Source organism: Chrysemys picta, chromosome 15 (genome assembly GCF_011386835.1).
Source record: "Chrysemys picta bellii isolate R12L10 chromosome 15, ASM1138683v2, whole genome shotgun sequence".
In the NCBI taxonomy this organism is placed as follows: Eukaryota; Metazoa; Chordata; order Testudines; family Emydidae; genus Chrysemys; species Chrysemys picta.
Window position 1 is genome coordinate 33,335,234 of NC_088805.1, and position 13,407 is coordinate 33,348,640.

The 13,407-nt window shown below is 42.7% G+C and overlaps 1 protein-coding gene across 4 annotated transcripts in view; it reads right to left on the bottom strand.

Moving 5' to 3' along the window:
- Nucleotides 1–13,407, bottom strand: part of MN1 (MN1 proto-oncogene, transcriptional regulator) — a 195,102-nt gene that overhangs the window by 142,459 nt on the left and 39,236 nt on the right. Inside the window, exons 2-3 of one of the 4 annotated variants that reach the window (XR_010592939.1) lie at nucleotides 6,989–7,244; nucleotides 1,235–3,934 (exon numbers count right to left, since the gene is read on the bottom strand). The exons of 1 other annotated variant lie outside the window; for it this stretch is intronic. Coding sequence is in view for 1 of the 3 variants with exons in the window: in XM_065568931.1 (XP_065425003.1) it covers nucleotides 7,060–7,244 (185 nt within the window). In the remaining 2 variants the exon portion in view is untranslated. Of the gene's footprint in view, nucleotides 1–1,234; nucleotides 7,245–13,407 lie in introns of those variants that run through there. 2 more of the 4 variants (XM_065568931.1, XR_010592940.1) reach the window with 2 other exon arrangements.

Sequence of the window (13,407 nt, forward strand, 5' to 3'; positions counted from 1 at the left end):
GTATGGTAGCTCATAGTAGCTGGTTCCTCCTGTCACACTTGCTCACCAAAAAGTGCAATTCGGAGTTTTTAAGCTGCTAATTGGAGAAAATTGTGGAGTTGTCTCCAGCATCATCCAAAGTTCACTCTTAAAGGTACTCCCAAACAGAAAAAAAATTTGGTTGCACTTTTTTGTTGTTGTTGCTTTGCTATGAGTATAAAGATGTAAAAAGTTGTTCCCCATCCCAATTATATATTTATGGGGCTTGCATGGGTTTTTGCTTGTTTTCCACATTAGAAAATATCAGATATTGACTCTGTTTTTGCTGGAGAATTCTTTGGAAGACTAATAGGAATGTAGTAGCATAAAAGTGTTTAAACCTGAACAACTGAGAGAAGAAGAGATTTTGATCATACATTTAGAATTCTGGTCTGTCTTGCTTTTTTGCTTCCACCAGTTTCATTCAAAATCCTGGAAACACTTGGAGAAAAAGCTAGGTTTGTGAAAAATCCAGCACGCCTGCTCCTCTGACTGAGAGAACTTCAGTTCTCTGGTCCTCCAAGGAAGCCCTTGGAAAACAGGGAAATTAAGACTTGATATTACTTAAATTTATATTTTTTTCCTGTACAAGCCATCTTTATTGTGGATTTAGTAGTCTATGCCATGCTTGTTAATGTGCTCCAGCCAAAGAACTACTCCCTGGGACATCAGGAAAGATATTATAAAGGTTAAAAACAAACACTTTCCTAAGATATAATCATCCAATTTAGCCCTAACCTGTGCTAAATTGTATGTCCAATATGACACATCAGATATAAAAGAATCAAAGATCCTTAGAATTGCAATAGAAGCACAAGATTTGTGTAACAAGGATTTATATGCACTGACATCTTGCTGAAGAATAAAAGAAGGTAATGTTAGTATGTGAACAGAAGGAAACTTGCTGTGTATTTTGTCAAGTGTAGCAAGACTCACCAAGGAGAAATTCACCCCGTCCAGAGAGCAGCATGTGGCCTCAGCACCATCTCGTCCTGCCTCCACATAGAAGCAAGTTTCACCCCAAAAAAACAAACGGGTATCTGGCAGGCAGGGGGAAATCCTAGCTCTAATGAAGTCAATGGCAAAACTACTGACTTCAACAGGGCAAAGATTTCACTCTCACAAGGTCTGAACTGCATCATTTCACTGTTTCCAAGAATCTCAGGAAAGACTCTATTCAAATAATTGTAAAACATTGCATGAAATATACAATAGCCACCATTAACATCATATTTATTGTTATTTAGTTGCTCAGTAAAACATATACAGATATATACAATATGCATGAATACAGAAGACTGCACTTTACATATTTAAAAAAAGAAAGAAAAATAACACTCAATTTCATGAGCTATTGTCACAGTCTTCCAACCAAGCATTTAAGAAATGAATTTAACAAGAGAGAAAAAAAGATTACAGGATTGCCTAACACACAGCAGAGTCAAGTTTTCATATTTTACATGTGCAATAACATTTTTCAGAAGAGTTTGCTATGCAGTACGGATTACCAGTGTTATGATTTTTTTTCTTATCCATGAACCAAATTTAGTACAAAGAAATAACATCCTTTTGCTTAAGGCTGTTTTAAAGCTGTAATATTCTTGGGTAGTGAATAGTGATCAAGTTATAACTGCCGGAATTCGCAGCCTGCAGTTTCATCAGTCAAAATCTATGAACGGATGGACTCAAACCAACAATTTTAATAGAGAAATTCTAAGACAAAATTAGACTATTTCCTCCATTAGCCTTAAGCAATAAAGGAGAAACAATTCTATAACAATGGATTAAGCTCTTACACCCCATCCACTGAACAGCTGTGAGTCTAGAATTCAAGAAAAGGGTACACTGCAGCTTTTTTTTAAAAAAAAATCAAATTTACCAATTCTATTTCTTCTTAGTATTAGAGCAAACATGACTTGCTCTACAGCAGATAGACTTGTGGTCATATTACACAGTTCTTCATTAAGGAGTTAATGAACATTTAGTCTTAGTGTTGTGCTAGAAAGCCTTCAAACTGATTTCCTGGTTGGAAAGGTTAACTGGCCTTATAACGACCACCTCTAAATACAGCATTCGAAGGAGTTCGCTAAATGAAGTAGATGACAAAATTTTCATTTTTATTTCCCTTCCACCTACCATACCACATTAATCCTGAAATCATTCCACATTTGCTGAAATTCACCTTAATTAAATGAAAATGAATCTAAATTGTTATGTGTGTCACTGAAGAGCTAACAACTGAACTATAGTAACGGAGAAATATTAACCCTATGAGAACATGACCTGGGGAAAACTCCCAAAGAGCATTTAATAAATAAGGCCTATTCATTCTTTTTTGACAAAGATGACTCATCACTCCCCATAACTTAAACCAAAGAAAGGTATTTTGCTCAATATGCTACTTGCTCAAACTCGAAGTGTAAGTATGACATTTCTTTTAACACATATCAAAAGAGTCAGCAAACACTGTGCAGGGAGAAATTTACCCTCAAGGGGTAGGAACTAAAAGATTTAATTTCTAAAATGCTGCTTAGACTGCTGCCTAGACTACGTGCCTGTGTTCAGCAACTGAAAATGCCAGGCAGGTCAAAATGGACACTGCAGTACAAGTATGAAGCCATATTATTTTGAGCTGCTATTTGCAACACAAAATGAAACTTGTACACATGATCAATGCATATTTACCATAAAACTACTGGCTTTTTAGTGCCATGTTTTCACCCCCATGAAGTCTTTCAAAATATGCAGATGCACTTTAAACTTTTTTTTTGTCTTTATGCAGTCACTTTTGCAGCATTTGCAATTCACTGAATTTCATTACTTATTGGATTAGACTGACCTCAAAGGCAGGAGTTTTAAAATTATACTGAAGAAGCAGATAGGCCAATGGGTATGACACTGGACTAGGAGTCAGGAGTGTTATAGTACCAGTTCTGGGAGTCATCTCAAGTCACTTCCCCCCCGTAGCTTTCCTGCCCTGTAAAATGGGGATATAGTGATACTTAGCTCTCACACCGCATTTTTCATCTATAGCTCTCAAAGCAGTCTAAAAATGAAGACAAGTATCATTATTCCAGAAACTAAACCTTTTTTATAATCTAGTGCTCTGCTGATATTTCATACATGTTTAAAAAAAACCAGTGCGCTTATCAAATCAATGGAGAAGCTGGACAGGAAACTTATCACAGGTAACAAAAGATTGGTAATAAACATTGACCTGGTGAGTAAATGCATACACCTTATTCCACCAGAATTTTGCAAATAGGCACCCTGAAATCCCACTGCAATGTGCTGGTATCACCTCAATGATTAATTACTATTAGGCAGCTGGCATTCTGTCCCTCAGTTAAGGTGAGAATAAGCCATTTACAAGTCAGGGAGACATGGTGGATGGAACAAAGCTACCAAAAAGGTTAAACAGATCTGTAGTATTGTCCGAACAGTTTTGATAAATAAACAGGTAGTTCCAGAGACAGAACCAAGTTTCCTCCCACTCCTACTAATTTTTTTAAAAAACTTGGTTTAAATTCCATTAAAGCTAACGAGAGAAACACGTGCCTCAAGGAAAGCACATGCGTAAGTGCTTTGATGACTAGAGATGGAATTACTTACATTTAAAATTAAGCACATACGTAAGCACTCTGCTGAACTGGGACCTAAGAAACTGTGCTTTCTTGGGTTGGGGCGTGTTCTCCAAAGTGAGGCTGGGTAACAATTGTTACATCAGGAGATATATTACCTCAGACAATGTTATTTAGAGTAGGTGAAGGGCAGAAGATTTGAGCCTTTCATCTGGATCCAGCCAAGTGTCATGCCTTTTTGTTCTAGACCCAGGAATACAAGCTAACTCCATATTCACCGAATTATAGCAGGGGCAAACTCCATATTCCAGTAACCGTTCCAGCGTCAATAAAATCTTAAAAAAAAAAAAAAAAAAGATTAAAAGCTTCTCAAAATCAGGGATGTTTTTTAAATTCTGAAACAAAAGACCAACTAAAACTCAAGGACTCTTATTATAATTTCCTAGTTTAAAAAAAAAAATTTACCCAAGTCAACTCAGTGAGCAGTGACACAACAAGAAAATAAATCCACATAAGGCCAATGAGAGCTTGTTCCAAATAAGAGAGCAGGGAGAACGTGACAAGTTAAATACCATCTGTAACTTCATTTAAAATGTTGAGAGTTTTGAAACAGCATGATTGAAAGATTTCAGAACCACAATGTACCATGAGTTTTTAAGCACAATTCCCTCCCCAGTGGTGTCAATACAGAACTCCGCTTAAAAAGCGATGGCCCAATGCGACCATCCAAGATAAATTCAAGACAGAACTCTGAACAGCAACTCTCAAAAAGGGGCACACTCTGAATCCATGAAACAAGTGATAAATAACCATGGCGTTTCAGTCCTTTATTTCACAGCTATGATCTAATCCTCCAATGTTCCTAGTAACCGCAAAGAGTGGAGGAGACTGAGTCATGGGTGCTGGAAGTAGGGGTGCTGCCACACCCCCTGGCTTGAAATAGTAACAACCACCCAAATACATGGTTTCCACCTTCAGCACCCCCACTATAAAAACTGTTCCAGCACCACTGGACTGAACACATCTGAACAAGGGTGGGACCGTTTCGTCTTACTGTAAGCAGAGGCTACACAAATTATAGATAGCGTTATGTAAAACCACACCAGTGTCCAATCATCTTTTAATTTTTGTTTTTAGCTCATTTGTTTCCAGCTTTCTGTCCTAATGAGTATTATCTGTGAAGAGCAGGAAAGAATGGTTTCCTTTTATTGTATGTATCTAATAATACTGTCCTTCAAACACGACAAATGTCAAATAGAAACTGTCTTTACCAGCAGGAATTATGTGATCTACTTTAGGCTCTACCAGCAACCTGGCAGTTTAGAGAATGCTAATCTCTGACTCACAGGTGCACAAATGTGGGGACTGGCTAGAATGAAAAGGATACCCATCAGTACGTACTGATATGTACCAAATTTCCCAGCTTCATGCTTGGTTCCACTCCTGAAAATGCCTGATCTCACACATTCAACATTCTCAGTGACATACATTAAAGGGTGGCACTTCAAGTAATGGCACCAAAGTCCTGCTGTGGAAAAAGGGCACACGCCGTTATACTAAAAGCTTTACCAGCAATCTGAGGTACCTTCTTCTTTAGCCCAAAAATGACGCCTTTGCTTCAGTGCTGACTTGTGACTCCTTTGGTAAGTGTAAGGCTAGATCTACACTAGAGAGCTCACAGTGGCACAGCTGTATCGATGCAACGGTGCTAAGGTTGCCATCCACCCGGGTTTTACCCAGGCAGTCCGGTTTTTGGCTTCTGTGTCTGGTTGCTAGGTGCCTGGTTTTCAACCGGAAAGTCTGGTTGAAAAAGGGACCTGGCAGCGCCTGGTCAGGTGTATTGACCAGACACCAAAAATCCGGTTACCGCAGGGTGAGGGGAGGTGTCGAGTCATTAACCCCTGCCAGCCCCTGCTCAGCTGGGGCCATTCCTACCTGCAGACAGGCTCCGTGTCAGGCTGCAGCAGCTCCCGTCCCAGCCCCGGAGCAGAGGGAGTCTAGCTGGTGGGTGGGGTGGGAGGTGGAGATGATCCAACGGAGGGAGGTATCTTTTGGGGGGAGGGGGGAGAGGCAGAGAAGGGGGCTGGGCCTCGAGGGTCCAGTTACCAGCAATTAGAAAGATGGCAACCTTATCTGTGCCACTGTAAGATCTCCTACATACCTACTCTGTGCTGAGGGTAGAGAGCTCTCCTGTCAACGTAACTAAACCACCCCCACAAGCAGTGGTAACTGTGTCGCAGGGGAAGCTCTCCCACTGACGTCACGCTGTGCACACTGTCACTTATGCTGGCAAAACTTATGTCATCCAGGGGGTGTTTTTTTCACACCTCTGAGCGACATAAGTTTTGCTGACATAAGTGGTAGTGTAGACATGGCCTAAGTAATAGCTGGATGGCTGATTTAAATTTAGCCTAGCACAGGGGAGTTCCTCATGTCAAGGAATCAGAGCTTTTTTACATTCCTGTAACCAGGAAGTTGTTTCACAGGAACAGCACAGTACAAAGGGGATTTGGTATGTGATTTTCCTTAAAAGAAGCCCCTGCTTCAACAGTTATAGAGATAACGTGGTATTTAAACTTCCCTTCTTCTGGGAGCAAAATTAAAGATGTGGGGACTTTAGATACACACTGTGTCCTGGAGGTGATCTGCACTCCCCGTGTGTCCCCAGTAAGAGAGACGGGTGGGAGGAATTCCACTCAAATCTTGGTCCTTGGTGGAGGAGGGATTAAAATGCTTTAACTGGCAGTTTCACATTTTTTAAACGTGTTTGGTCAACCAGGCTTCACGGCTACAGGCCCTATTGTTCAGAATAACACTATATCTGGGCTTCAAGTCAGCAAATAAACTGAATAGTTGTTTCCACTTAACAGCAAGAGATGAAGGCTGAATGTATTCTTGATAACAAAAAATAAATTATCTCAGGAAAGACAAAAATCACAGGCTGAATACTTAATAGAGCATTAATTGTTTGGTTTGTATGTGACTGACGAAAGCTTGGTGTCAATATAGAATATGATGACAATTTCACTTCAACCGGCATTTATTCCTGAACTGCTATTCTTCAGGATTTCCATTTTAATAAGCACTGAACAAAGCGGGAAAAAAAGGGGGCAAAAAAAAAAGAAAAAAAACGAAAGGAGAAGTATCTGTCTTATGACACACACTACTTGGACATACGTTGAGATGAAAAAGGAAAAGGCCTCATCTATAAATGTATGCCAAGATTACAGAATAATGGGGGAAATGATCTAGCAGGAAAATTTTAAGCAAAAGTGTGCTAACTGCAGAAGGGTTAACACTGGTAACATACTGTGGCAGAAGATTAAAAAAATTGAGGTTTACTTTAAATTAACCCTTTCCAGTCCATATGCCACTAAGCAGGTACCAACCTAGAAAAATAGTCCACCTAGCAGTAGCGGCCCTTTAAAATTAAAAAGAGAAAAAAATAATTTCCTTTTGTTCAAGTCAGGGCAGCCACAAAAGTCCCAAATCTGTTGGAGATGTCTGAGTGCAGGGATCTCCATGTCGGCACCGCAGTCCGGCCCTTCGACTCGCCCATGTCATCCGTGCAGTGGACTGAGAGGCATTGCAAATGGCTGCCAGTCTGCGCCGCAGCTGAGGTCTTGTTCTGGGGAAGGTCGTGGGCTGGAAGGGGTTAATAGAGAGATTATTATAAGGTCTGTGCAACATAACCACTTACAAATTTAAAACAGCAGCAAAGAAAAAGGAACACAGTTCACTGAATACTTCTGCGATCAATCAAAGTACAGGAGACAGCGAGAACTGGAATCAAAACAAACCAGCTGCAGCACTGACCACGAAGGGAGGGGACATGCCTGGCCTACAGAAAATGAAACTCTTGCTTCTCTCAGTAACTCAACAGAAGTTTCATTACTCAGTAGTGCTCTGTTTGTAGGGGTTTACAGCAGGGGTGCTAGAACAGAGGGGACCAGGGGGCTATGCCCTCCTACTTTTTAACAGCTGTAAAGGCGAGCAACAGGGGGGAGGGACGAAGAGGAGTGAGTGGGTGGCGCGGTCTTGGGGGTGAAGAGGTGGCGTGGGAGTGGGGGGGGAAGCCTCGGGGGAAGGGGCAGCATAGGAACAGGGCCGTGGCTTAGGCGCTAGTGCCCCCTCCACACACACACACTTTTAGGGACCTTCTGCCGCTCCTGATTTACAGTAGGGCTCTACATACATGAAGGTACACATTGCTAGTCCCATATACGGGCAGCAACAGGGGCCAGTTAGGAAGGAGCTAGAAACCCCATCATGGATACTGACGTAGTAAGCTGCCCTTAAAGGAAGTTTCTTCCTAACCTTCATCATTAGACTTATATCCTTCAGTCATGAGAGTTTACAGCCCTTGTATTTTTTTCCTGTCTGACGTAACTGTATGTAATGTAATGTATTAACAGGCGCAACCTATGCAAGACACAGGAGGTAACTGTTCTGTTCTGCACAACATTAGTGAGGCCTCACCTGGAGTGCTCTGTCCAGTTTTCGGTACCATATTTTAAGAAAGTAGTCAAGAAACTGGAAAGAGTCCCAAGGAGAGCTTCAAAATGATCAAAGATTTAGAAAACCTGACCTTTGAGGAATGGTTGAAAGAACAGGCACGTTTAGACTAGAGAAAAGAAGAATGAAGGCAGAGATGATAACCATCTTCAAAGTCATTAAGGACTGTTATAATGAGGATGGTGATCAGCTGCCCTCTATATGAACAGAAGGTAGGGCACGAAGTAATCGGCTCAGTTTGCAGCAATGGAGATTTTGGTTAGATATCAGGAAAAACTTTCAAAACTGTAAGTACAGTTAAGCACTGGAACAGGTACCAAGGGAGGTTGTGCCATCTCCAACAGTGGAGGTATTTAAGAACAGGTTAGACAGACACCTTCAGAGATGGACTAAGAATATTTGGTCCTGCCTCACTGTAGGGGAAAACGGACTAGATGACCACTTGAGGTCCCCCCAGATCTCTATTTTTATGATTGTAAAGGTTTTTGTTATTTATGTATTAAATGACTTTATCGAGTCCAAAAAAAAAAATCACAGGATTTAATATCTTGTGGCAGTGAGTTCCACAGGTTAATTGTACATTGTGCAAAGAAAGTATTTCCTCTTATTGGTTTTAATGTGTTGATTTTCAATTTGATTGAATAACATTTTGCTCTTCTATAAGAATTGGTGATTAGGAATGCCCGATGCATCTCCTCTGCACCGTGCATTATTTTAAATACCTCTATCTCAGTAGAGGTATTTAAAATAATGATAAACCTAATAATGAGGTATTTAAAATAATGATAAAGACCTAAAAACAGTTTTTTCAATACATTTCCTTATACCACAACCCTTGAATCTTGTCTACCACCTGTCTCTGGGTCCCTTCTTCTCCTGTTACTGCTTTCCTATAAGATAGGATGACCAAAGATGAACACACACATTTCAGGTGATGGCATCCTATAGATTTGTTAATAAATGGGCTTGCATAGAATAGCATGGGATTATAATGTTTTCTATCACATGCTTTACTCACCGTAACAGTCTGTTCCCTTTTTAATCACCAATACACAAGAAAGAGGATTTTAAAGAGCTGTCCACAATGCTGCCCACATCTTTTCCCTGAGATCTTACTGCTAATTTAGTACCCAGTAATATGATAGTACAAATTATTCCTTCCAATGCATGTTACCTTGCATTTGTCACGAGTGAATTTCATCTGTCCTTGTGCTACCAATTTGCCTAGCTTTGGTCTTCGACCTTCTCTAGTGTTGGCTATTCTAAATAATTTTATGGCCTCTTCAAATTTTGCAACCTCATTGCTCACCTCTCCCACTTTTGTAGATCATGGATAACTATATTAAACATGGATATTTGTAGTCCCCCAAACCTTTTACCATCCTGAAAATTGATGGATGATTTCTATTCTGTTTTTTAGTCAATTCACTACAGACCCTTATCTTTGACTCTGTGACTACTTAGTTTCCTTAGCAGCCCAGGACTTTGTCAAAAACTTTTTGAAAATCTAAATGAACTAGACACTCTCTCACTTCACTGCTTCTGTAGACCAAACTCATGGCCCATACCAACAGCTCCCGGTTGGTAGGTTGGCTGGCTAGCTGACAGGCAGGATAATTTCAAGTAAAATTTTGTTGAAATCAGCATATACCCACAGAATGTGTTGATTTTGATGAATCAGCATTTTCTGACAGAAAACATTCCATAGGAGAGTTTCCAACTAGCTCTACCCCAACCTTGTGTCACATCTTCCCATCCCCCCAACTCCATAGCCCCCGCTTCCCTAGTCCAGTGGTTTTCAAACTTTTTTTTTCTGGAGACCCAGTTGAAGAAAATTGTTGATATCCACAACCCAATGGAGCTGGGGATGAGGGGTTTGGGATGCGGGAGGGGCTCAGGGCTGGGGCAGGGGGTTGGGGTGCAGGAGCGGGTCAGGGCTCTGGGGTGGGGCCAGGGATGAAGGGTTTGGGGTGCAGGAAGGGGCTCCAATATGGGGGGCTCAGGGCTGGGGCAGGGGATTGGGGTGCGGGGTTACCTCAGGCAAGGGCGCAGCAGGGGTGCTAAGGCAGGCTTCCTGCCTGTCCTGACACCACGGACTTCACTGCGCCCCGGAAGCAACCAGCTGCAGGTCCGGCTCCTAGATGGAGGCGCACAAGCTGCTCCGTGCGGCTTTCGCCCACAGGCACCCCCACCCTTGCCCCCTCCTCCCCCCGGAGCCGGTGCTCAGGGCAGGGACAGCACACAGAGCCCTGTGCCCTCCCCGCCAGGAGCCAGACCTGCTGCTGGCCGCTTCCGGGGCACAGCGCAGAGTCAGAACAGGCAGGGACTAGCCTGCCTTAGCCTGGCAGCACCACCCATGGGAATTGTAACGGCCTGGTCAGCAGTGCTGTGCTGACCAGAGCCACCACCACGCAGTGCCTTACATTCCGCAACCCACTACTGAGTCGCGACCTGCCGTTTGAAAAACACTGCCCTAGTCTCCCTTTACTCAGCACCCAGCTCCGCAGCGTGATTGGCTGATAGGCATCTAAGGTCACAACTACACCTGCTTTCAGTGGAATCAGGCTTTTCTGGCTTTCTGATCACCACCAAAAATGAATAAAAGATTCTTTCCACTGATGCCAGGAACACTCCCTGAAGTTCTGGAACTGACTGCATATGGTCTCCAAAAATGATCACCTTACAGACAAACAGGGCAATATCGGAGTTGTGTTAGGTCTCATTTCGCTCAGCCAATTATGTAACTGAAAATGCTTTACTGTGTTGAATACTAACAGATTAGAGAGGCACAATTTTCCTTTAGAAAAGCCATGCTGGTTTCCTCTCCCCCCCCCCCCCAATATTACATTCATCTAGGTGTCTTACAACTCTATTTATTATTTAATACTATTTGCTTCATAGGTAAGTTCAGATCACTAGCCTGTAAACCCCAGAACAGTGCACAATATCAGTTACATTTTAATTTAGAAAAGCCACTGCACTTAGAGCATAAGTGGGCTCTGTAGTATGAAAGCCAAAGATTCTGTTTTCTGGAGGAAATCACAGCTAATCCTGCAATCATTATCTTTGACTTTTTACATTTTTATTCCCATCCCAAGATACAAGCGCCCTTTAACTCTCCACTGAAGCCTGTTATGAGGCAGCTCCCCAAAAGGACCAGATGAGGGCTGGCTCAGAGTTACACAAGGTGCCCAACAGCCAGATTGCACTACCTCCTATCCCTTATTTGCTGAGCCCTGCCATCAGAGAAACAAAGCACTAACCCCGAGGTTTCAACTGCTAGAGCTGGGCTGACCCAATAGACAGAGTTTATAATGAATGTGGCCTCTGGGTACAGAAACAGAAAGGAGTGGCTTATTCATTTGATTTTATCTGGAGATATCCCAAAAACCTATTAAATAATAAACTTCCTAAAATTCAACTGACAGTCATTGAAAAGAAAATGAATTACATATTCACACCTGGGTCAAAATTCAATTGCCAGACATGGGGAGTGGGAAGAGGGCAGATTAATTTCATTCCATTTCACCTTCCATTACAGGGATACCAGCTCCTGAACAGGAGGTGAGTTCTGGGATCACTCCAGCTTTAAATTTACTTGAGATCTGAGAAAGGAAGAATGAACTAGTTGGCTTGGAAGGTCCTTTCCAGCCCCTGCAAGGATGCCTTGCAGAGATCAAGCTCAAAAACCCACCCTGTACTTTACATTATCATTGTAAATGCAGGCTAAAAACCAAAACTAGGCAGGCAGGCTTCATTTTCTCTCACATTTGACAATTTCACCCAACGTTTACACACACACACACACACACACACACACAAGCATGAGTAACACATGTGAATAGCATGCCAGCAGAGATTGCTGGACCTTCACATCAACATGGAATTTCACTGCTTCTATGACCCGTGACATTAGTTACAAGAATTCTCTTTGGGTTATTAGTCATAACCACAACACACCCACTCGCTACCCAAATGCCAACCAATGCTCAGGGTCACCACAGAGCTTGAATCAAATGACCATTCTCCAAAACAAAGCATAAGCATCAACAGCAGACAGGACAGCCTCTTCCTTTAGGAAGTAGGGATCTGTATAAACCTTTACATATAGCTCAGAGCAAAGTCCCATTCGAAATCCCACCCTATCCCCTTTGCATGAGTAGTGATGAGACGGTCAGAGAACTGGTGTGAATGTTGAACCCTATTAAGGCTTTCCCCCGCCATCTCTCACTAGTATTCCATAAGCTTAACTAGTATTAGCCTATTACACGTCATGGAGCAAGTTACAGTTCCCTCATTTAACCTGCTGCTAAATCAAATAAAATATGAAGAGGACCTGAATTGTTACAAAATCATGAGGATATCAATTTTACATTAGTCATAAAAAAAATCCCAACACAATCTGACAGTACTTGATTTAAAATTGAAAATGCTTTTAATGCTGGATTATTTCAGGATGTTAGAAACCAGGGCCGGCTCTGGCTTTTTTGCCGCCCCAGGCAAAAAAGCCTCCCGCCGCCCCCCGCGGGGAGCGCGGCAAGGGAGGGCGCCGAGCCCCACCGCAGACCCACTCTCTCCGACCGGCCGGAGCGCCGGGGGGAGGGCGGTGAGTCCGCTGCAGCGCCGGGGGGAGGGCAGGGAGCCCACCGCGGCTCCGCTTTTCCCGACCGGCCGGAGCGCCGGGGGGAGGGCAGCGAGCCCACTGCGGCTTCACTCTCCCCGGCAGCCGGAACGCCCCACTTTTGGGCCGGAGCGCCGCGCCGCCCCCCTCCAGGTGCCGCCCCAAGCACATGCTTGGTGGGCTGGTGCCTGGAGCCAGCCCGGTTAGAAACATTCTCACTCTTACACGATCACTACTCAGCATAGAGAAATAGGTCAGAACTGGGGACGGTGACGCTATATGGAGCCTTTATACAAGAAAAGAATGCGAGCTTTGTTTTGGATTAGGGACTTAGATACCTACTTAGCAAGGTGCTAGATCAGTATGATAATTTGTAAAGGCAACACAAAACAATATTACAGGGCTGCCTGCCTAGCATATTGGTGTTTTCAGTTTGAATTTCTAAGCTAAGATGAGACGTCCTCACTCTCTGCTGTGATAATAAACAAAAAGTATCATTAGGTCAAAGATGCTGAGGTTTTCTAAACACTGACGTGGGTGACAGTGCCTTGTAATTTACAGAGCTGTGAAAATTATTTATTCACTGAGCACCTAGAGTTGTGCTAGTCCTCCCCTCCCCATCATAAGAGACATGGTCTGCCCCTGATGTTAAAATCTAAATGGCGTAAGACT